The sequence below is a fragment of the Pieris brassicae genome, chromosome 5 (assembly GCF_905147105.1).
Source record: "Pieris brassicae chromosome 5, ilPieBrab1.1, whole genome shotgun sequence".
Taxonomy (NCBI): domain Eukaryota; kingdom Metazoa; phylum Arthropoda; class Insecta; order Lepidoptera; family Pieridae; genus Pieris; species Pieris brassicae.
This window is the reverse complement of record NC_059669.1, coordinates 17545856-17569234: the sequence shown is the minus strand read 5'-3', so window position 1 is coordinate 17569234 and position 23379 is coordinate 17545856. Positions and strand designations below refer to the sequence as shown.

The window sequence follows — 23379 nt, the reverse complement described above, 5'->3', positions numbered from 1 at the left end:
TTCAAACCGAAAGGTTGTGCATTCGAACCACAAAAGGCTGATCACCTACTTACCTATAAATAATAATAAAGGCATCGGATAAAGAAATCTGAGGTCAAGACCGAGAGTTGCCAATGGCAAGTGTTTTCGTTATACGTTAGCACACAATCGCAATGGTATTTCTTGTAATTATAATTATATCGTTCAAGGAATTGTAAATACAAGAATTATTAAGAAGACATAACTATTATCAAACAATTAAAATGAAATTAATTATTTCGGTGAACGACGACTCACACTAGGCGTACTTCAACTCCTTTTTATGAAGACCACAAAACATTCTATAACAGTATAGGTCTCAAGGGCACATGGCATGAAGATAGCTTCATATTAATAAGTTTCTGAACTATATTTTTAATCCCCTGCTTAATAGAACATAATCCGCTATCTAAGCCATATTTGGTCAAATGGTTATATACTCGGACTGAACATTCCCCATACTTTATAACGCAATTTATAAAGAATTCCTAAAATTTGATTCAAAGGAATTCTTATATAAAATAGTAAACAACATTGCTTTCCGCGAGCCCCTTCATAGGATGTGTTCTACTTTGGATTCTGCTACTAATATCGATCTTTTTTCGCACTGCTCTACTGCTTCATTTAAGAATAGGTTAAAACAACTATTAATGTCCTAAGCCTTGTATCTTTCTTCTATATTATAGCTACTAGTATGTCGTTCTCCTGATTTATAAATGTTGTATTGTATTGTCTACTTAAATAACATTCTGCAGTCATGTTTTGCTTTATATCTTATTTTTTATCAGTGAAACTTTTTGTGGATTTATCCAATGTGTTAATTTTATGTTTTATTTTTTTTACTTTAATTGTATACAGATGTATGTGTTTGTTAAATGAATAAATAAATATAAAAATGGTCAGTATATTCATGATACTATACAACAAGAAATGAATTATCTGACCAAAATGTGGCAATATAATACCAATACTAATGTATTCTATTTTTCCTACTTAAACTAACAATTAGATTAAATTCGATCAGTATTTTCATTCGATCACAGTTGATGATTTTAATTTGCTTTCCAACGAGTGTAAATTAGGACAAAACAAACAATAACTTACAACAATAATTTTTAAAGTTTACAGAGTTTTGAAAAAGAGGGTAGTAACAAATTATGACTCTTTTTCTCTAATAAAATATCGCCCAAACGCAAACTTCCTATTTGAAGAAGTTCACTTCACTGGTATTTCCTGTTAATTTTAAGATATTTTATATGGACGCACAATGAGTCAGCGCGATTTTTAAAACGTGAGGACCGTATACACGTATTCAATAAAGAAGGATAAAGCCATCAATGTATGTTTATAGTTGCCATATTCTACCTTACAAAAGGGGGTGTGATGTAATATTTTATAAAATATTTTAGGAAGCAGTAGTAACAATTACTTTTTTTCAGTTCTAGTTTATTATCTATTGATGTACTTAATTGACTTATGTTTTCTGTTTCGTATATTTTGTTTAACAATGTAATCTGTTTTGGCTTTGTATTTTCTTTTATATAATACGTATATGTGTAGGTTTAAGATTACTTATAAATAAATAATTAATTGGTATAACCTGATCGTCTATATCAGGGTAAAGCGAGTGCGCGCGGTAATGCCGCGTGGAGCTGGGCGGCTGCGTGCCCGCGCCACTCGTCTGAGCGCGCTGCATCACCGCCGCTACCACGGCTCACTCATTGCGCCTGAAAACATCAAGATTATTTATATTATAACACATACACACCAGTATAATATCTCTGATACTTCGAGATATACAAATTGTTTATATAATCATACAAACTATCATCATTTGCTAGCGAGACTTATTACTTAACGATTATTAACTATCGAAATTAGTACTAGTAAAACACATCTAAACACAGTGATATAATTGACCTATAATATAAGATTATACCTAGATTACATGCTCTTAAACATAAGACAAAACTTGTTCTTTAATATACCAGGAAAACCGATGAGTAATAGTTCTAATAAGCGATATTATACGGTGTAATTCAACAATGGGCCATGATTTTTTACTCAATTTAAACTCGTTATTAATAAAATCACTCTGATTTACAAGAAATTTGATCGTTTCGTATATATATATACTAATTCGTAACTTGTTACGGGCTTTAAAATGGTTCAATCTTCTATACTTTGTTTAAAAAGTACATAGGCCACACGGTCAGGAGGCTCACCTGATATTGTATCATAGACACTCTCAATGCCAAACAGCTCACGAGTGCGTAGCCGACTTTTAAAATCGAAATTATATTGCATTCTTCTCGCTCCATATTAAAGGAAATTTTGCACTATGCGTATTGTAAAATTTCCTTTAATCTAAACGCTTTGTGCATCAATGAGCCCAATTCTTAAATTGTAGTGTACTAAACGTAGATATTGCAAATACATGAATCAAATGTTGCAATAATATTCATTACGACGGTTATTTTCGCTTACATCGAAATAGACATAGCTTCGATCAATAACCTGGAGCTAAGTTGAGCACTAATTGTTTTATTCTTTCACTCCCGACAATGGGGCGTGGTTATTAATATTATACGTACATTGTTCAATGGTATTTGGATTTTCGCGTTGTACCTTTTAGGGCACCCTCACCCGTTTCACGAAACACGATGAAATTGATTTATAAAAATCTGTTATATAGATACGAGCCACAATTATCTTATGTTAATATGACTATTTAATTGTCTTCCTTCATTTAAATTCAAAGTGGAATTTAAAAAAAAAATGTTACTTAATAAATTACTAGTTAAACGTGTGTCTCACACAGGTGAATTTAATGTGAATGAAACATATATCCGTGACTATTGAACAATTTGAATATATAAACTGTTTTGCAGTTAGCGGTCCGCGTTGCTGATGACTGATGAGTAATAGTCACAATACAGTAGTAACGATGGTTTTATTTACGTAACTATCGTACATAATTCATATAAAAAAATTTGGCAACTTGGTAGAATGGCTTTGTTAGGGTAACTCTCATTTATAATAAACATAGTCCGAGCACCGACTGTATAATTTAGACGTACCTAATTTTTTATCAAGGAAACAATTTGACCAAAAAGAATATTATAATATATAAATATATATTATAATATTCTTTTTTTCATAATAACGGTTAACTGTCTTTTACAACTGTGTATTCCTGTTGCTATTGTGTCATCGTATACTAATATACGCTGTATAAATCTAAGAAATCTAATAATTATTTACTAATTCATCACTTTGAATCACACTATAGGTACCAATAAGCTTCACATTTCATTTAAAAAAAGTACTAGGTACGTAACCAAGAAATCTGTGTAATAATATCCTATGCAACTATATATAAACGAAAATTATTACACTCACATAACACAAACTGACGTCATAAAGAGATTAATAAAACATGGAGCTGAACTCAGCTCATAATTACCTCCTCATAGTTACTTCACAGCGAAGGCAAGTTCAAACATGTTTATACACAATCCCAACGACCTTGTTTTAAGTGTAGTTTATGAATCCCACATACGAGTAAAGTAAAGCCCATTAGTCAAATACTACTTACAAGTTTCTAACGAGATAAGGATATGGAGCCAGAAAGCCGTATATTAAAATTTAAATAACACTTAAGTATAGCTATTTTCTGGAAATTTCAAAATAACTTTTCAATTATAGAACGATAACGATTATCAACTCACAAATCTTTGCATTCTGTGGCTTTTTGTTGTTGTGATATTTATACTTTTAAAAAGAAACCTTCAACCTTCAAATTTCTGTAGATTTTCCTCATCAATTGTTTTTTTCTAATAGACAAGTAAGTACCTTTGCATCTAAGACATGCCGGTTTCCTCGCGATGTTTCTACTTTACTGTACGAGCGAGTGTTACGTACAGTATATTGATACTACGAACTCTGGGCGCAAGTCACACACTAAAGCCACGCCACCTCACCTAATATGAGTAGGTATATCAGAGTACATAATAATATATACTAGCGAATATTCTGATGTCCATGTAAATTATTTGTATGAGAAATCTTAGTGTGGCGCGTAACCAGCGCTTCTACTGGTTGGCGCATATGTTTTTGTCTTTACCATACAATTATCTATTATTCTAATTTGTTTTTATGGAAGAACTAGAAAGAATGAGATAGATGATTAGAACCTGACATCAGTCACGTCGTCTATTAATTTAACACGGCTGGATACCTGATCAAACGGTGATTGTATAGCTACCGAGTTGCGAACTGTTTATGGTCGAAGTGTTTGCAAATATAGAGAGTGCTAAGGTGTGAATGTAAAAGAATCAGTCCTATGGGCAAGAGTGGCAATAAGTAATACATTCTGTATATGCAAGAGGCTAATATCAGATTTGCAATTTAATAACGCAACAATCAGCAAAATTATCAAACTAAAATATAAAATTTGTGCCCCAGAAGACTTTGAGTTTGAGATTGTTCGTAAGAATACTTTAATACAAGAAACTTGCTATTTATTAGTAGATATCTATACGATTTACACTCAGCATCAATATACTTTATGTAGATTACGTACATTTTTTTCCAATATTTTTGATCAAATTGAAGTGCCACTTAAGCCCGGATTTCCGATTCCGGAGCACAGCCTAGACATTCTCAATATTGTATCATACAGTGAGAACAGCAACCTACGTGATACTCTTTACATTCTAAGCACATGACAATTCCTTTGACTTACTAGAGAAAGAACAGATTCGTGTATAATAATCAGAACAGTTATTATGTTGTAATATTATTATCCTTAATGTATTTTAATGACAAAAGCGGTATTGTACCAACAACAGATAGACAGTAAAAACCGTGAAACAGTTCGATTGATAATAAGAATCTAAGCAATTTCATGAAATAACTTTGTCGGCTACTAAGTAGTACTTAATTTTTATACAAACGTTATCACGCTAATGTTAATGAATTACTGTATTAAATATTTGGTTTGCGTGCTCCACCTAGACCATGCCCATCATACTCGAAGCATTCAACAAAAAATCACAAAGTATAAAATTTTGTACCGCAATACAAGCCGAAACAAGCATTACGTGACCGTGTTTTTCGGCGATGATTCACCTTATATCAGGTTAGGCACACATACAATATGTAAAAGGTATGTGTTAAGTGAATAATATCGAATACTATAATCTTATAGAATAACTACCGACGACTAAGAGTATAATAACGAAACTAACACCCATTTGAAATTTCATTATTAACAGATTTTATAATCTGATAGATAGTACAAAAGGGAATATGTATTACAATTACTCTCTAGGCATACATAGATCGAATGTGTCAGAGGCACCACAATTCAACCTTTGCAACGAAAAAAAAATAGTTTTGATGGTAATTACTAATCCATCTAAGTACTTGTATACAATCTCTTTAGTAGAAAACAAAGTTGCTAACCACTATCTTGGCGCTTAGTTCTTTTAACTTCGCTTTCCTGTTTCCTCGCGAACAAAGTCGCGAAATTAATAGCGATAATTGACGCTTATACCTATGGCAGTCACAAAGATTATAACAAAATTACTTACAACTTTGTGCTATGTTCAACAATTACTATTCTCAATAACCAAAACCACACTTTCGTAGTTGTTTGAAAGGACGTGCGATAAGACAATATTAATTTTATAAACGTCATATAAAAACGACGTTAACGGGTGCAGCGCCTCTATTAATCCCACGGGACTTGAACTCGATAGAAAAAAAGAAATCTCGCCGAAGACAAAAACAATAATGCTTATTTCCGGTTGAGTGTACCTGTGGAGGTATGGAGCTTATATTACTTTCTACCAAATGGCGTGTCTGGCCCTTTCACAAATAAAAAATGTCCTGTCGTACTAAAAACTTGCAGTGCATTCCTTGCATGAAATAATTTCCTGTCTGTTTTATGCTTTAAAATATAAAATATTAGTTTCAACACATGGAGATCATGTGAATTTATAAAATTCTAACACTGCATACCATCTTTTGGTTGTAATCTCTACTGTAATAGATAAAATATTCTATTTAGTGAAACTACAAGTAATGTTTATTTATATTAAATAATTCTAATAAACCTATTTATAGAGAAATATATAATGTTAAAGTATTATATAATTTATATTATATTATCTAGCATTTATATATAGATATTTTGAATATGTCAAATGAAGGCCTTTTATGTATTAATACTAAAAAAAATCTAAACAGTATCAGTATTTTTTGTCCAAGTTCTAATTCTAATTTAACAAAGGTTATATTTCTATTATACATGTGCAGCAACAAACAGCAGATAGTTTATTACAAAACTATAATAATGATTAATGTACTCTCACATTAATTATACAATAAAAACAATTTATTTTGTTTTTGGTCTTATGAACATATATATACTCAGCGAAACATTAAGCAACAAAAACACCTTAAAGACTTTATAATGTGAGAAAATTATGTTATCTAAATACCAAGTCCTAATAGTAAAATTCAAAACATATAAAAATATGGATTCAAAATGTACACAGAGTATTATTACTACAGTTAAAATAAAAATAATAATTTTTGAAAGTAACTTCAATGTTAAAAGCCCTAGAAAATTTTCCTCCGTCAATATTTGTTGCAATTGCATCATCTAAAACATAAAACTTACATATAATGATATATAGGTTCATACATAATAATAATTATGTATCACTGACATAATCATACAAAGTTTAGTATTTAGATAAGGTGCTAAAGCAGTAAAATTATGTTAAAATGATCACCAAATATAAGGTAAAAGCAGTTGAATAGAGAACATATATTATATACAACCAAGTAAAATAAAAAAATATGATGTTCAAAAACTCATGGAAAAAGTTATTTGAAGAATGTAATGGTATTATTGCATACTAGATTATAGTGAACTATTTGTATTATAGCAATGTTTCCAACCTAATAATGTAATATTCCACTATAATTTAAACTAGTCAACAAGAGTCTGTATAGTCCACACCTACATAAGTTTGTCTTCAATAAATGATTGCTGCATATCATCCACTACTAGCAACTATAGTACAACAAGGTACATATCATTACCTTGTTGTACTACAATGAGACCAAATTTTAATAGAATTTATGCTTCTCAGTGCCAATGTTAATTAGCTTGTATACATATGAAGCACTTTATAAAAACAGGTATTAGATAAAACATTTTGCTTACTTACTTAGATTAAACAAGTAGCTGACTGGACAGTTCGATCATGGCTATTCACAATTATTTATAAACAATTCAAGTTGCAAGGCAACCGAAGCATTTATGTAGTGTAATCAGCTGATAACAGCGATATGAACGCGAGCAACGTACGTAAATAGGCACCACCGACACGATAGGCGCATGCTTAGATATTGACCGAAATCAATTTTATCCACAACACACTAGACGCCGCGGCGTATGCACCAGTGGGCAGGTACTAATATTTCTCATGTTCAACTAACAACTCGTCACCACGACTGCGCCTCGCGGTGCACAAATCGAATACCATAACTTATTCACCGATGCAAAGTTATAGCCGTGTGCGCCCTACATGCGCAGACAACGTTTCGCACCCTGTCACTTTATCTTTTCAACTCACCGTCCTTTGCCATTCCCATGAACACGATGCACGTAAACAACCAAACCACATAATAAAACAAAATGGTAGTCCGGATCGCACTCGCGGCGAGATGAGAAATTTTATGAGCGAACACCTCACGAGTAGTAAAACGTTGTTACTATCTAAACGTAGTATTTTAACAGTCCCCCCACCAGTTTATTATCTGCCTTCACTGCACTCTATTGTTCACTTCGTAATTATATATAAGAACCACTAACACTTCATCAGAACAATAATTATTCAGTTTATCAACGTTTTGCACTGATTTTTAGATCTACCACATCCACTTAAAAATAATGATCATTGAAGCGTTTGACATCGCAAGACAAAACACCCACACCAAAAAATTCTATATCACGACTGGCCTAGCTGAGCGCATTATAATTTCCACTCAAATGTATTCCTATTTCACTCGTTCACCATTCATTTGATTATTTCTCAATACGTACGAAAGAGACAGAAATATAAAAATATTTCCTATGTATGAATAGGATCGGTGTTATGAAGTATCCCTCCCTAGAGCGCTGGCCAAAATCGAGTTGAATGGACCCGAGACGCGTTCATCCATTGGATCGATTCTAGTCACGTGATATAAATATGTCGCTGACTGCATTTATAGCCGCGAAATTTAAACTTGTATACTGATAGGCTATACATTTTATCTTGATAATTACATTCATACAGTATATAATCACTCTGATTATTTTTTTTGTTGTGTAAAGTTATTTTATCTTTAATTTAAAGTGGTAAATTCAAGTAGTGCTGCAAAACAATACATAAACATAATTATAAATTGTTTTTCATACCTACATGTATTAAATAACATGAGGCCTATGTAATAATTGTGATCAAATACGAATAAAAATATATTCAAAAAATAAGCTGTCAATAAGTACTTGTATTTTACTGCATTAAATTATCTACAAGACCTTTAAAAAAAACATTTATTATATATTACATAACCAATGTTCTTGGGCCAGGTACCCAATAAAACTACAAACAGAAAATCACCATAATGAAATTTATTTTCTAAATATTGTTAAAGCAAAATCCAATATATTATATTTGTGGAAGTGTGACATAAATTTCGTGTCCCCATCTCTTCGACTCTGAAAAGGCTGATTAAACATTAAGAAAGCTAAGTGAACTGGTTCACAATTGACATTATTCATTTTCTTTGCCATACCAACTGCTGGTGTTAGATGTTTTACCTTAGATTTAATTTATGGGGAACAAATAATACTAAAACACAGTAAAGGGTTTTAAATAATTAGATTTATTGAGTACGAAAATATATCCTAGTCACTATAATTAAGCAAAGAACTTAATTTGGATTTTATATAAAGTAAAGTGTACATTCTGTCTTTTAAACCAAACAAACATTTTTCATTGAAAAGCATTTTATTATTTGTTGCCACTATGCATAGTTTTAATATTATTTATGATACTTAAATGAGTTTAAATTATCAAACACAATATTGATAGCAATATTTTATAAGTATAAATTGTGTGCAATGACGGAAAATATACAAGCTAGTTGATTTAACATCTAGATTCCAAGGCCGAAAACAGATACAATGCAGTACATGGTTTTATTTTCCCAGCGAACAGTGCATGAACCATCTGTATTGTTGTCCCAGAAACAAGATGAAGCAGTGTGCAGCCCTGCACCATTCTTTTGCATGATTGTACAGGTCACTGTAATTCAGAATACCATATAAATTATTTCATTACATGTCTAGAAAGACAGATTTCTTTTGAATATTATGTTTACATTTGATAATATGACAAAAAAGCCTTGAAGTCTTTACTATATCTTAAGGAAAATTTGTAAAAAAAAATTGAGAGAGAGAACATATGTATGGTGGCGATAAAAATTTACTTATGCATAGGGTACAAGCACCCTAACACAGCTGTACTTACCAATATATTTGTATGGTTTTTGAAGCTTTGTAAGTTGACCTAAACACGATTCTACAACCGCCGATGTCCACTGATTGACTTTATTATGCTGATACGCCGTGCCTCCGATAGAATTTTCAATTGCCTCCTTTATAATTTTACTTACATCGTCCACGATGAATTGATTCTACAACAAAATTAATCCGAATATGAATACTGGTGAACGATTTCGTGTTAATTACACGAACAACAACTACTTTACTTACTTCTTCAGTTAAATCGTTGCACTCTTTAACATCCATGGCTAGAAATTCTTATTTCCTAAAATTTGGTATTTGTTGATATCGATTTTATTGAGACTTCTAGAAAACCTACAATATACAACAAAATTTGACGCTAACTAATGCTGCAAAATTTGGAAATTTAAATGTCAGTGCACACTCCACAGAAAAAGTGGATATGACTGTCATTTGTAAGTCTACTTCACTTAAAACATAGAGTAAATTAACATTTAACCTGTGCTGTAATATTAACGTTTTGCGTTTGTTAAGTGCCGGATTGGAGTAATGTGAACGAGTTTTTCACCTCGCTCCACGTCAGGTTCAGGTCTTCAGGTTGTCTCTAGTCTCATCTGCAACAGTGCCAGGTTTCAAGGGACGGTCACGCTTCCGCTTTCCTTGCGGGTTTCAATCAAGCACCTGCTTGGGAATATGATTGGGATCTGCTGGCTAATCGGTGTTTCTCGACAGCGGTCCCAACGTTTCTCGTTAGAGATCTTTACGGGCCAGTAGATGCCCAGAATACGGCGAAGACAGCGATTGACGAAGATTTCGAGTCGGTGTGAGATGCCTTTGATGACCTTCCACGTTTAGAACCTATAGAGCAGCATAGATTTGACGTTGGATCCGAATATTTTAACCTTGATTCGACACGCCAACATTCGTGGCCGTCATACAGGCCGAAATTGTGCAAAGGTTGCTCGGGTCATGATAATGCGAGAAGTATAGGACACCATTCTGTACCACCAGTTTCAGACACGAATAAATAAATATTTTGGAACGTTTTTTTATGTCCTCTATTCCCATCCGCAATGGGGTACGATTCTTAACTCCAACACACAATTCTTTCGTTTTACGGGTATTAATTTTGAGTCCAGCAGATCCCGCCTCGCATCCCATGTCGTTGTTGTCGTGTGACTTAGCAGACATAGATCTTCCAAGATGTTGCTTAATCCCCACTCTATTCCGCGAGGCTTGCTTTGTTATGTGCGATGCTTATCCAGTCGTAAACGACCAGGCAAAGTGGTGGCGAAAGTAAACAGCCTTGTAGGTGATTAGTACGTGTCGTCATGAAACAATAATTTGTTCTGAAAAGAACAGTTAATTGCGTTACCGTTAGGACAACTTTTTGCCGCGCCTCGATTTTATTGTCTACGCACCCTTCGCATCTTGGTACCACATGTTACCACTAGTGGCCAGGTAGGATAATTTTTGTATATAAATCTACAGTTTTTAAAAATTAAACACATTCCACATTCCATCTTCACCTCTTCTCAACGAATTATTAGGAAGTTTTATTTTAACCAAATAAGGACCAATCAACCTAAACCAAAACTACCCTAAAGCCTTATCGGATGCCCTGGTGCACATAAATATCTAAATATTTGGTTGATTATCTTTAACACCAATGGTAGAGAGTATACTGCTCCATCTCAGCGTAGCGAAAGCTTTTATAAGTTAACAAAGGTAAAGGTAAACTTGTAGGTGGTTCAACATCGATGTTAAGTGGCCTGGGTGGTAAAGATGTGTCTTGCAGGGCGCCAGACGTAGACAATGCTGTGGAACGAAAGGTTTTCTCAAAGTGCTCATACCAGCGGCCAATGTCGTAATTGCCCTTCTGATGTTACAATAAGTTTCTACCTATCTTTTGATATTATATTGATCATTTCGTGCTCCATTTGTATACACAAATAAATTAAAATGTAATTAATTAATTATATTTTCAAACATACAGACATAAGATTTAAATAACATTTATTTTGCCCTATTAACATGAGTAACACAAAATTCTCAACAAAATAAATCTAGCAAAAAGCCCTCGTTTCATACTTTTAGATGTCGCCGTCTCACTTTGAATTATTATAAAAGATTCCATCTACAGAGTACAGATATTATTCTACGATAATAATTATAAATGTCATCAGTTGCTGGTAGTCATCTGTCAACCGAGACGCAAGAGCTACTGATTTTATATAATCTATACTCTGGATCATTTCAATTTTCAAATCAAATTTCAATTTAGTTGACATTTTTGATTTTTAGTTCGGATACAAAATATGGATTTGTAAATTTTATTTTAATGGCTTCATCAGTGCAGAATAATAGGGTTTCTCCTTCTAGCTATTGTGCATGTTGTCGAACGTGCAATATGTGGTGCTGGAGGGCATTAAAATGGCTTCCAGTACTGTTGATAGTTTCTATTGTGACATGGTCCTATTATGCATACGTTCTCCAGTTATGCATTTGTGAGTATTTCATTGATTTTATTATAATGTGAGATCTATTCAATGAACGAAACATGATACTATGATACTTTACAGTTACAATTGAGAGTACAGTGCAACAATGTGTCTATCTCGTGCTTTACCACATTTTATTTATAATGTTCGCTTGGTCGTATTGGCGAACAATTTTCGCTAACATCAAATCAATTCCTGATAAGGTGAGTCCCATGAAACAAAATCAACTTAGTAATTTTTTTTGAGCTTACTATTAAATGCATATTGTATTTGTTGTCTTAAATTTTATAGGGCTCACATACTCATAGTTTTTCTTTAGTTAGTGTCTAAAGTGTATTTAAATATAATTTAAAGTCAGTAAATTAGAAATCGGGAGCTCATTTAAATTGACAGTTATTTGTCGTCAATGTTACATTATGGTATCAAGGATCTAAACCCCTTTTTAGTAGTGAACAGCATAAATATCACAACAATTAACCTACTTTTACCAAAGAAAAGAAAGTACATATAAACATTATTTTCATATTCCCATATTTTACTTATTTCAGTATAAGTTACCTGAAGAGGAATTAGAAAAGTTGTTAAGTGCAGATACAGAAGAAGCACAGCGTACAGTTTTGGAGAATTATGCTAAAGATCTTCCAATAGTCACTAGGTAAATGTATACTCTATTATCAAATGTTAGAGATTTATTGTGTTTCACATTGATTTTATATGACTACATAACTTGGCCTTAATTATTTCCATGTCTGTATAGAGTGTATACAATAAAATGCAGAAACACCTTATAAGAAGGAGATAAATCTTTTATATACTTCTAATCAATATTATAATTTTTAAATAACCTGAAAATGTGCCTGTAAATAAGAGAATAAACATTCACATCCTTTACACATTTTCCATGTCTGCACTAAACTTATAGTTTATTTTATCTATTTAAAAATTCTTGCCAAAATGGTCTTAAATGGTCATTTTTTATGTATAAGTAACTACTATAAAAATATTAAAGACAAATGTAGGTGTAAGGCAAAGAAGTTACTAAGGTTCAATAATAAATTTAAACAAACTTACATAGACCTTATCCTTTGCTTATATTTTTCTGAATTCTATCTATAATTATATAAACTATTGGAATGGAAAATGTTTGTTTTTCTAACTATAGGGTGTCTATAGAAGTAAATTATTTATAAATACTTTTATCATTGCCTAAAATATATTATTTTCTCAATCCTAGCATCATAAGTGCTTTACGAAAATTCATCAGGGTCCTCTTTCATTTGGAAAGCAGAAAAGAAATATTAGAAAATTTTGCTAGTACTATCCCTGTTTTAACAAGGTTTGTTGCTTAAATATTGCAGTAGCTAGAATTGAGAAAATAAATGTTCTTAAGGCCCATGTCAATATTACCTTATTGTAGGTTTCAGTAGTGAAAATTATAATGTAATGTTAATGGACATCTGTGACTACCAAAAATAATGTTACATTTTGTTTAGTTATTGAGTCTCTTTACAGTGTAGTGTTCGTACTATTAATATATGATAGTACAATGAAACTGTGTCTAGTATGTATTAAAACATTTGTATTTACAGAACAATGTCGGGGTCAGTGCGGTATTGCAACCGTTGTGTTCTTGTGAAGCCGGACCGTGCCCACCACTGCAGTATATGTGCTAGATGTGTACTAAAGATGGATCACCATTGTCCATGGGTGAACAATTGTGTCTGTTTCCACAACTACAAGTTCTTCATGCTATTCCTTGGATATGCATTGCTGTATTGTATATTCATTATGTCAACATGCTTGCCCTATTTCATCAGGTTTTGGAAGGTAAGATTATTTAAACAGTTTTTATTTATCAATACATTGACAATTTACACTGCTTATAAGATCTGGTTTTGTGTAAGTAAACAGTTAGCAACTAAATTTTCTTTGAAATTATATGTGTGAATCAACTGTAAAGAAAATTATTTTCTTATAATAATTGGCACATTATCTTTGAACATATGATTAAAGAAACATGGACATATCTACTACCATTTAACAAATATTGAAGTTGTTGTGGAGCATGCACTTCGGCATTACTTTTATGTCCGTGATTGATAAAATTTACTTGCAAAAAAGGTAACATGAATACAATGGGATTGTTAGCAAACATTTTAATATTTTAAGGAATAGAAAGAAAATTATTTTTGATACTCATTAGCCCAGTTGTCAACTGATAATTTTATAATTGCACTATTTATGAATATTACAGATGTATCAGGAATACAAGCATGCTCACTGCGATCGTTTTATTGACAACGGTTCATATACTAAACAATGCATGGATATTCTTAATGTAACTCCCTTTATAACTTAGCTCGAATCATTAACATATTAACATTAGATAATCATAGTTCAAGATGTCACTTTTATCATTTACATACCATAAGATGTATAGATTTTAATTTATATTTTATTATGATAAAAAGTACGAAACAGCAGGTTTGCCATAATTCGAAACATTGGAATTAAAGACTTTGGCCCTTATTCATAATAACAAATGCATTATTTTTCTTTCGTCTTTTTCTGTTAGATAATGGTTACGCTGTGATGACTAGAGACAGATGAATACTTTAGTTCACGTTAAGTTCAGTGATGTGATTGTTAATTACTGTGGCTGGCTTCGTAGAATTGAGGTCAAACTTCTGACTTACAATTAAAGGGCTTAGGCACAGATGTATAAAACTAAGGCGGATAATGTTAGGTGAATAAACAGCGTGTTTTTATTAATTTCTTGCGGAGAGGACTTTTAGTATACATATGTAAGAATTAAGCAAGTAGTCGATCGGCCATCTACATGCCAGAATGATGGTTTCCCGGAAATCGAAATGTATTGAGGCGGTCTTACTCCGCATACATACAAGAAACAAAGTACTATATCGTCTTTATTACATACGAAAATGTATCAATCCGCTACGAAACTCGCACGTAAGGTCTAGGCCGCGCTGATTTTATGTACTTTGTGTCATAACTTATCTGATATAGATATAGGACGTAACATTGTCCTTCATTGTTAATAATCATATAGTATAAAAATATAATCTTAGTTTTTATCTTAATAGTAGAGAATCGTTGTTCATTTGTTTTACGAATACAAGTTTCTAATAGGAAAAATAAATACTAAACGAAAATATACCAACGTGTATATATACGAATGTAATAAATATATTTGCGGATACCTGTCATCCATTATTTTTATTTAAAAATAGAACATTATTAGCAAGTAGAAATCATCGCCTTTTAAAGTATCATCTAGATTCTAGATAATGGAGCGTTACTCATTAGTTAAATATAGGATATGTTCCACATTGTTTTCCGTTAAATCGCAGTGGGGATGACTTTTTTGATAATATGATGTATGTGAACAATGTGGAATATATGTATGTGTAATAATTAGTTTTAGCTATTTATAATTTTAAAAAATTGTCTGAAGTTGATGACGATACTAATAAAACAATTAAAATCACTAGCCAAAGCCTTAGGAGCCTTAAGAGCTTAAAGTTTCCTGTCGGTCAGTTAAAATTATAGATGATATACCTTTTTAACATTGTCAAGAACAGTTAATAGTTGTTTGTTCACGACTTAAGTATTAATAATAATTACTCCCATAAATTTCTGTTAAAAACTATTTCATTGTTATATAAAATGTAAGAAAAAACCTTTATGTAATATAGATTGATATTTTTTATACATTATATATTCGTCTACAGGGTGATTTTGGTGCAGCTGGCAGTTCTGGTCGTTACCACATAGTGTTCGCATTCTTCGTGGCTCTCATGTTTGCGGTGTCACTTGGTTCGCTCTTCGGCTACCATTGCTACCTTGTATCGCATAATAGAACTACCTTAGGTGAGTAAATTTCCATACACTAGCTTATTTATCAGATTATTAAATAAATGTCAGATTTGTAGACGAGCTTTTTGTCGCGTTTAATAGTGTACAACGAGGAACAAATTGTTCTGTTTTTGAGATTTTATTTTCAGCCGTTTTTTTACAATAAAGCATTAAAGCAGCTTTTTGCGTTGGGTTCAGCGAACAAACGACAAGTGAATTATTGAAATAAGAATATCATTAAGAAAAACACTTTTTTATTTAAAATTTAGAATTATGTAAATAACTATAAGTTTTAATAATAATACATAGCTTTAATCCGTTCAAAAAGTGTTTTTCTTAATGTGTAAAAGCTATTTTAACAAAAGACAATACTAAGAATATCATTGTAAATATACGATTATTCATTGGAACCGCTACACTAAAGAGCTATATTTTGTACGTTAATGTGTCGAGTTATTGATAAAGTACCTTAAAAGTGACGTAATCTATAAATTATATAAGCAAAGTATTATATAGTCGTATTAATTGTTATTTATGTACGTCATATCACGTTATCAGAATTCTGATTTATCAATTCTTCTAACATTTGTCATAGCATTATCCTGTTAGAAACAAAAGTAATATTATAAATATATATTCACAACACATTGTACTATTGCTTCAACAAATAGTAGATTTTTAGAACTGGCTAGGTCTTTATAAAATAAAGATTTGTATTCGGAAATTTATAATTAACGTTTTTAATGACGAGGTATATCTGAAAACACGCTACTTTATTTTTTTATTAAACTAGAATTTGCTTTCAGATATGCTTGTGTCATACAACCAGTCAGGCAGTCCGACCGGACAGATAGTTAACTCTATGCTATTAAATATGTTTAATGGTAACACCATATATTTAGTAGAATTTAACAGTATAGTGCCTCTCTTGGGTCGTTATTGTAGTAGATGGTAGAGTTCTTTTAGATTTGAGATTAGATCAGTAATATACAAATGTTGCCTGTAATCAAAATGCTTAAAAAAACTATTTTTTCGGCTTAATGCAAGATATTTATGGTGAGGAAAAGTTTGCGAGTACGTTATAGCACCCAAAATTTACGCCTTATTTAACGATTTACGTGTCAAGAACTTAAATGCAATATAAATATTTCCTTGATTTTAATAACACGAATTTCTCTTAGTATAGAAGATGTATCGTAAACTCCGAAGTGTATTTTGTATATAGTGTGTAACACTTTTTTGTATTGTACATAATATGTTAGTGGATTTCAATACGAATTTCAGAAGCGTTCCGTGCACCAATGTTCCGTGGTGGAGCCGACAAGAACGGATTTTCGATTGGGGCCTACAAAAATTTCAAAGAGGTGTTTGGTAACAGTCCAAACCTCTGGTTCCTGCCTGTGTTTACGAGGTACACATTTGATACATATTTTACAGCTTTACTACATAAATTATTTCTAGATATAGTATATACATTCAGTAGGGTTTTCCGTTGTTTTTAAATTTGTTAGTACATTGTGATTTCGTCTCCAAATACAAAAGTCTAACATAAATTATGCATAAACTGACCAAATTTGGTAAATAAATGGGCAACATGTATCCTTTTTACACACAAAAGAGACCACTAGGAAATATAATATTATTGCTATGGATTACCATCCATCCGATTTTTCACAAAATTTTTCCCAAATATTCGAACTCCGGCCCTCAACAGTGTAAATATCATCGGATGATAAACTTCTATTACCATTATTATGTGTGTTGCAGCTTAATATTGCTTAGAATTAGAAGTTTTGCTATGTTAGAGTGTATTTGTGTGGTGTCTAAGTATAGTCTAGATTTTTAGTTCTAGGATAACGTTATTTATTATTAATTTAAAAAGAGTTTCGGCTTTGAAATGCCTTAATACTCAATCTGCTCTATACATTGCCTGTGTTCCATGATTATGGAAAATATATGCGCCTGATTTTCTGAATATAGGTTGCTGTTAACGTCAATAGCCTCAATAACGTCGTCAATAAATCTCTTCGTAAAATGTTCTCAAAATTGTTATAAATTTAGGAACGATTCCTATTTTAATATTGAGTTTTCGTAATTCGTAATGTATCATACGGATGTTGAAATCGTTAGAAATTAATAGATTTCATGGGTGTTTTAGTATTGCCAATAGAGAATTAAGTAATTAGAATCCGTGTTGGGTGTGCAGAGTAAGGGCTGGACCTCCGAATTCATCATAATAAATGTTAAAGAATTATTAATATTGAATCATTTTAGAAGAATATATTCTTTTTACATGAAATACGAACGAGATACACGTTGCCATCAGCCGTCCTAACTTTATGTATACTAGGTATTCTGATATGTATTTTTAATATCTGATATAAAAGCGTAATTAGATTAATAAATACAGTTGAATTGGCTCATCATAAAATTACAAAAATAGGCCTTTTTTTATATCGTTTAGGTTTGCATGTTGTGTGAAAAAAGAAGTGAATGACTTAATGTTTGTCCGTGGTTACGAAACGCGTACTTACAAAGTGTCTACTAATATATTAATATTATGTATATATTTTTTTTCATAAATTTATTTTATCACATCATATAACACGCATACTTTTCAAAATAATGGGTTATTTTAAAATGCGGGATTTGGTCTCGACTTACTAACTCGCTCTTGCAAAGTTAATAAACAAGATGTTGGATTATATATGGTATTGTCATTTTTATGAAATGCAAGTTGATTTGCTTGAAAGCATTCTGCATGTATGGCGAATTGATAGTTGACATACTACTTCGTCCGCGAACAGCTTGTTTAACATTGCATTATGAAACTTTTAATTCGATATTAATATTGTTTGTACAATACAAAGAAGTATTGCATTAAATACACGTTAAGGCTTAAGCCGCACTACACACACTGCGGTTGCAGGTTTTAACCGCATAATCTAATAAGTGTCTGCTTTGACATCAATTTCTAATAATAGGCTCCCATAGAGACGTTACTATTCGATTTCTTATTAAATTAAGACATTTTATAAATTAATCTTTGTGGATTTGGACCGCTCGTAGTGCAGCCTAAGCCTTACTGTATATGCAATAAAAGCTAAAATTCCATCCAGCCTGGGTGACGGCTGCGAATACCCGGTGCGGCGCGAGCACCAGCTACAAACTTTCACGACTGCGCCGGACGGGCTCGGGTACGAATCTATGGGCACCACGCGCTCAAGGTCAGATCGCACGCACATACCTTGAGAATAAGACCTATGACTTTCATGTCTAATCATATCCCCATGACTCGACCTTTTCAGCGGCATGTTAGGCCGTCAATCAAGGTGCTTATTCTGGTGCGAGTTGAGAGATAAATTAGAGTTAAATTCGTCAAAATCGAAAGTCGAAATTCGAGTAAACAGAAAACAAATTACTATGTTGATACATACGTGCGTATTTCTGAAAAAAAATATTTTCAAACACTACATCAGAATAGGCACGGAAGCCTGTTTTAGTATATGTGCTTAAAAATTAATGGACAAAGAAAAAACAATAAATAATTCATAGGAATTTCAATTGTCTTACTTTTTTTATAATTTTTAACTGTTAAATAGAGTTAACTGTTAATTCATGTCTGTAACTGCTTGATGAGCGACCCTCACGTTGGCGGCCTAGCGTACTTTGAGGGATCACTATATGGTAGATTACGATTCTGAATTTAATTTTATTTTGATTCTGAAAGCTTTTATAAAGTGGGGATATAATTACACTTAAAAATACATCTTCTGATTTATGTAAACATATTTTATTTTGTGTATTTTTATTCGAAAGTCATAGCCGAGTGGCCTATTGTGTTGTCCCCAAACGTGATTCGAAATTATTATTTGTAGAGTTAATTGTAATCATTTATCGACATTAGTGTAATTTCTAGTTATGTATCGCTACCGTGAGCTATGTACTTTTGAAGGTAAATATTTTACAAAGTTTCAGTACTTTTGTACGCCTCTAGGAAAATTGGTGGTGCTAAATGTTGCCATATGCAATACAATTTCATCTTGCGAATGTGCCAAATCCATGAATTAAAATCGAATTTATTCGAAGTCTTAACTGCTCAATTTTAAAATTTAATACCCGTCAATATTCAATTAGCTTGGTTTAAGACTAGCCATCGTTTTTATACTCAAGATATGTGAGCGTCGAACGTCATTGAACGAAACCCAAAATATAATTCCGTTGCTTATGCATTTATTTTAGAGCTATATACAACACACAAGACTGATGCTATAATGTTAAACTGTATAGTGTATTTTGTAAGTCGTTTTGTGCACAATAAAATGTTTTGTTCATTAATTTTGTTTCTTTTATTTTTTATGCCAGCACACGCTGTCAGGTGACTTACAAAGTTAGGATTTAAATATGACACTTTGGCGTTTTTACATTTCGATATTTTACCCATTGTTCTAATGATTGTAAGGTCATCTGATATAGAAATAACGCATTAGTCGCTTCGATAAATCAAAGCAAGCAAATGGATGCAAGTGACTCGTGAAATTGGCAATAATTTCGTCTGTGTGATGTATAAATGCAAATTCCACAAAATGCTTTAAGACCTAGAAGAGCCGTGTGCCAGCCCAATATTTATATTTTCTATCTCTCTCAGTCTTCCTGAAATCGTCGGGTTCCTCCACAAGAACACTAGCAAATATTAGATAAGACTTGTGGAGGGGTTCGATGCTTTAATACCTTTGATTTTAAAACGCAGAGTTCAATAGCGGAGGTTTTACAATTTTAGCGTGGCGGTGGCACACGAAACTGAGAGATGGAGACTTTGTCCCCGAAGGGGGAGGACCGTCCCGCAAATAGTATAAGGAACACTCACAATTTCGTTATATTTTTATTATAATTATATTTAAATAAAATCCTTACAACTAATATACGCTTTTCATTCATCAACATTCGAGTTTTCCAAATTGCGTCATTCACTTCTTTTTCGTAAACAGTTGTGTCCTTTTGCATGCTATTTATGGCAAGCGGTTAGGAGTGACTAGATTGCTTGTTACCATCGTAGAATTCTAATGCATAGGAAGTGGGTATGTGTGTCAGTAGTACAGCTATAACTGGATGTAAATTTAAATGTCTAGATATTTTCTTTATTTTAGTGGCATACAAACAAAATCCCTCCTCAATACATACATTTTTATAACAATTGAAACATTTGCGCTGTTTATACATGACTCATTCATACGCTTGATGCTTTTTGTAGTAATTTTTATTATTATACCAGAAAATATTCAATAAAAAAAATCAAATTTCATTTTTGTCTGATGTTTGGTATTTCCTGGTATTTATCGACCGTGGTAAAGAATAATGACTAGCACTGGTGTAGCTTCGGCGATGGAATCGTCTACCCGGTACCTCAACAAGATGAAGACACGGAATCGCTTCTGAGCTCAGAAAGATGGGACCGTTGGGGCGAGAGGGCGCGGCCTTTCGACGAACGAGAGAGTTCCTCATACGACGAACTCTGAGTAGCGGGCTGGTCACGATTACGAAATGCAGGCTTAGTGTATTATGTGTAGGCTTTTAAGAATTATGGATTTATTAGTTATTCAGAAACCGAAAAATGTCATAATTGGGTAGTTTACAACCTAAGTTTTTGTGGTGTCATGCTTTAGGCATCGAAAAGTATCTTGTTGATGTATAGCACGTATAAGTGCAAATCTCAGTTAATATGATCGTTTTATATAGATTCTTAAAAACATTATCTCTTTTGAAAATACACTATATTTAAGTATTCGCTGCGATACTTACACTTTATGCATTGCAGTTTACACGTCTTAAATGGAATTTCTTTAATAAAATAGATGTTTAACTGGATTTGTTTTAACCTTATGACCAAACCAACTGTTGTGTTTATAGTGACAATTTTCAGTTTGATATTGCATGGTGATTTAATGTGAAATTTATTGATGTTAAGAAGCGGCAACACATTCTACGTACTTACTTTTATTAGGCTTTAGCCATAGTTGTATATTGCCTGCTATGTAACGTGACCATTTATTAAAAGTGTATAGAACGGTGCTGATCCTTAAGTAAAATTATAAAAACATAATATATTATTAAAATTAAATCTAATCGTCGAAATTGTCTAGACGCTTCGGATATATCCTCAACATTAAATTTTTAATCAACGTGTATATAAAGTTACTATTTAAAAAAGTTTTAACTCGTCAATATCACAATAAATGTATAAAATTCATTTGTACGGTCACTGTAGGTTGTTCTGATGAGTACAACAGATCAATGTAAGGTTTACTAAGTTAGAATAAATACCAAAATTATTAATGTTAATCCAGGAGCCCATTTAAGTGTAGTAAAATGTATACCTTTAAAATAAATTGATATTGGATTCGCGATTCGATCACGTGTACCGTGTGAGTCGCTGCCAAGATTGCCCCGAAAATCAAGTTACCTTGATTGGTTGTAAATAGTGCTTCTGATTGAAAAGGAGACTGCTCTAAATAGTAGTTATAAATTGAGTTAATTTTATGAAATTCCAGCCAGAATTTTGTTAAAGTTTATATATTACATTCCATTGTTAATCTGATTTATATGTTTATAATTTATAGTACATCCTTGCGGTGCGTTGTAAGTTTGTTGTTTTAAAGAATAAACATAGTAAGCGATTTTATATTGTAAATGTACATGTCTATGAATTGTTAGACTAAGGAAGGGAAATATTTAGACTTTAAGATTTTTATTTCCCTCATTTAACGAACGTATTAGGCTGATAGTTTATCTTTAAATGAACAATTACTTAAGCCTAGTCATTATGTAAGTAGCTAAATGTATGTATGGTATATGACATTAATGTAAATTGTATAATTTGTCCGATACATTATTTCATATTTTAATACCTATATGTTCATGAATTGTTTATAAGGAGAAATTCAAGCTAGATTATATGATATATTAAGTCACAATGAATTTTATTTCGAGGCTCTACGTAAATATGTACGCTCTATGCTGTTTATACAATTACATATTTAAATTGTCTAGATTATATAAATATTATTCCCTTGTTTTTTAGTATGAGTTGTTATACAAATAGTATCATTACGTTTTGGTTTTGGTAATTATTAATTTTATCACCATTGATAAGACATTCGGCGAACGAAGTGAATGTGTCGTGAAATACTTAGAATTCAGGCTTTACTATCTCAATTTTTTCCTCATTCGAAGTATTCGTTTTTATTAGTTGACGTTGAAATAGTTATAAGATCATGCATTTTTGTTTTAACATGTAATTATGTAAAGTGAGATTAAACGTGTGTTATGGTGATTTTGTAATTTATAAATGAATAAAATATAAAATATTGAAAACTTGTTTTTATTGTAAAA

General features: G+C 32.0%; 3 protein-coding genes across 15 annotated transcripts in view; 1 reads left to right on the top strand and 2 right to left on the bottom strand.

The window, feature by feature from the left end:
* Nucleotides 1-8039, bottom strand: part of LOC123710423 (protein capicua homolog) — a 36958-nt gene extending 28919 nt beyond the window's left edge. For 2 of the 3 annotated variants that reach the window (XM_045662289.1, XM_045662291.1), the window contains exons 1-2: nucleotides 7674-8039; nucleotides 1619-1745 (exon numbers count right to left, since the gene is read on the bottom strand). In XM_045662289.1, coding sequence (XP_045518245.1) covers nucleotides 1619-1714 — 96 coding nt within the window. In that variant the 5' untranslated portion in view covers nucleotides 1715-1745; nucleotides 7674-8039. Of the gene's footprint in view, nucleotides 1-1618; nucleotides 1746-7265; nucleotides 7393-7673 lie in introns of those variants that run through there. The other variant, XM_045662290.1, reaches the window with a different exon arrangement.
* Nucleotides 8040-8951: 912 nt separating this feature from the next.
* LOC123709845 (dynein light chain Tctex-type) lies at nucleotides 8952-10026 on the bottom strand. Its single transcript, XM_045661423.1, has 3 exons — nucleotides 9863-10026; nucleotides 9618-9783; nucleotides 8952-9392 (listed from the first exon to the last, which is right to left on the bottom strand). The coding sequence occupies exons 1-3, from the start codon at nucleotides 9896-9898 to the stop codon at nucleotides 9244-9246; spliced, it is 351 nt and encodes a 116-aa protein (XP_045517379.1). The 5' UTR covers nucleotides 9899-10026; the 3' UTR covers nucleotides 8952-9243.
* Nucleotides 10027-11888: 1862 nt separating this feature from the next.
* On the top strand, nucleotides 11889-23327 carry LOC123709455 (palmitoyltransferase ZDHHC2-like). 11 transcript variants are annotated; one of them, XM_045660826.1, is made up of 10 exons: nucleotides 11889-12120; nucleotides 12196-12317; nucleotides 12663-12769; nucleotides 13704-13941; nucleotides 14369-14452; nucleotides 15867-16005; nucleotides 16797-16874; nucleotides 17275-17401; nucleotides 19110-19187; nucleotides 21365-23327. In XM_045660826.1, the coding sequence occupies exons 1-10, from the start codon at nucleotides 11955-11957 to the stop codon at nucleotides 21504-21506; spliced, it is 1281 nt and encodes a 426-aa protein (XP_045516782.1). In that variant the 5' UTR covers nucleotides 11889-11954; the 3' UTR covers nucleotides 21507-23327. The 11 variants fall into 11 exon arrangements, with proteins under 11 accessions (XP_045516782.1, XP_045516781.1, XP_045516783.1 ...); XM_045660825.1 differs by having other exon boundaries at nucleotides 19110-19217; XM_045660827.1 differs by lacking the exon at nucleotides 21365-23327 and adding an exon at nucleotides 20771-21345 and having other exon boundaries at nucleotides 19110-19217.
* The last annotated feature ends 52 nt before the right edge of the window (nucleotides 23328-23379 follow it).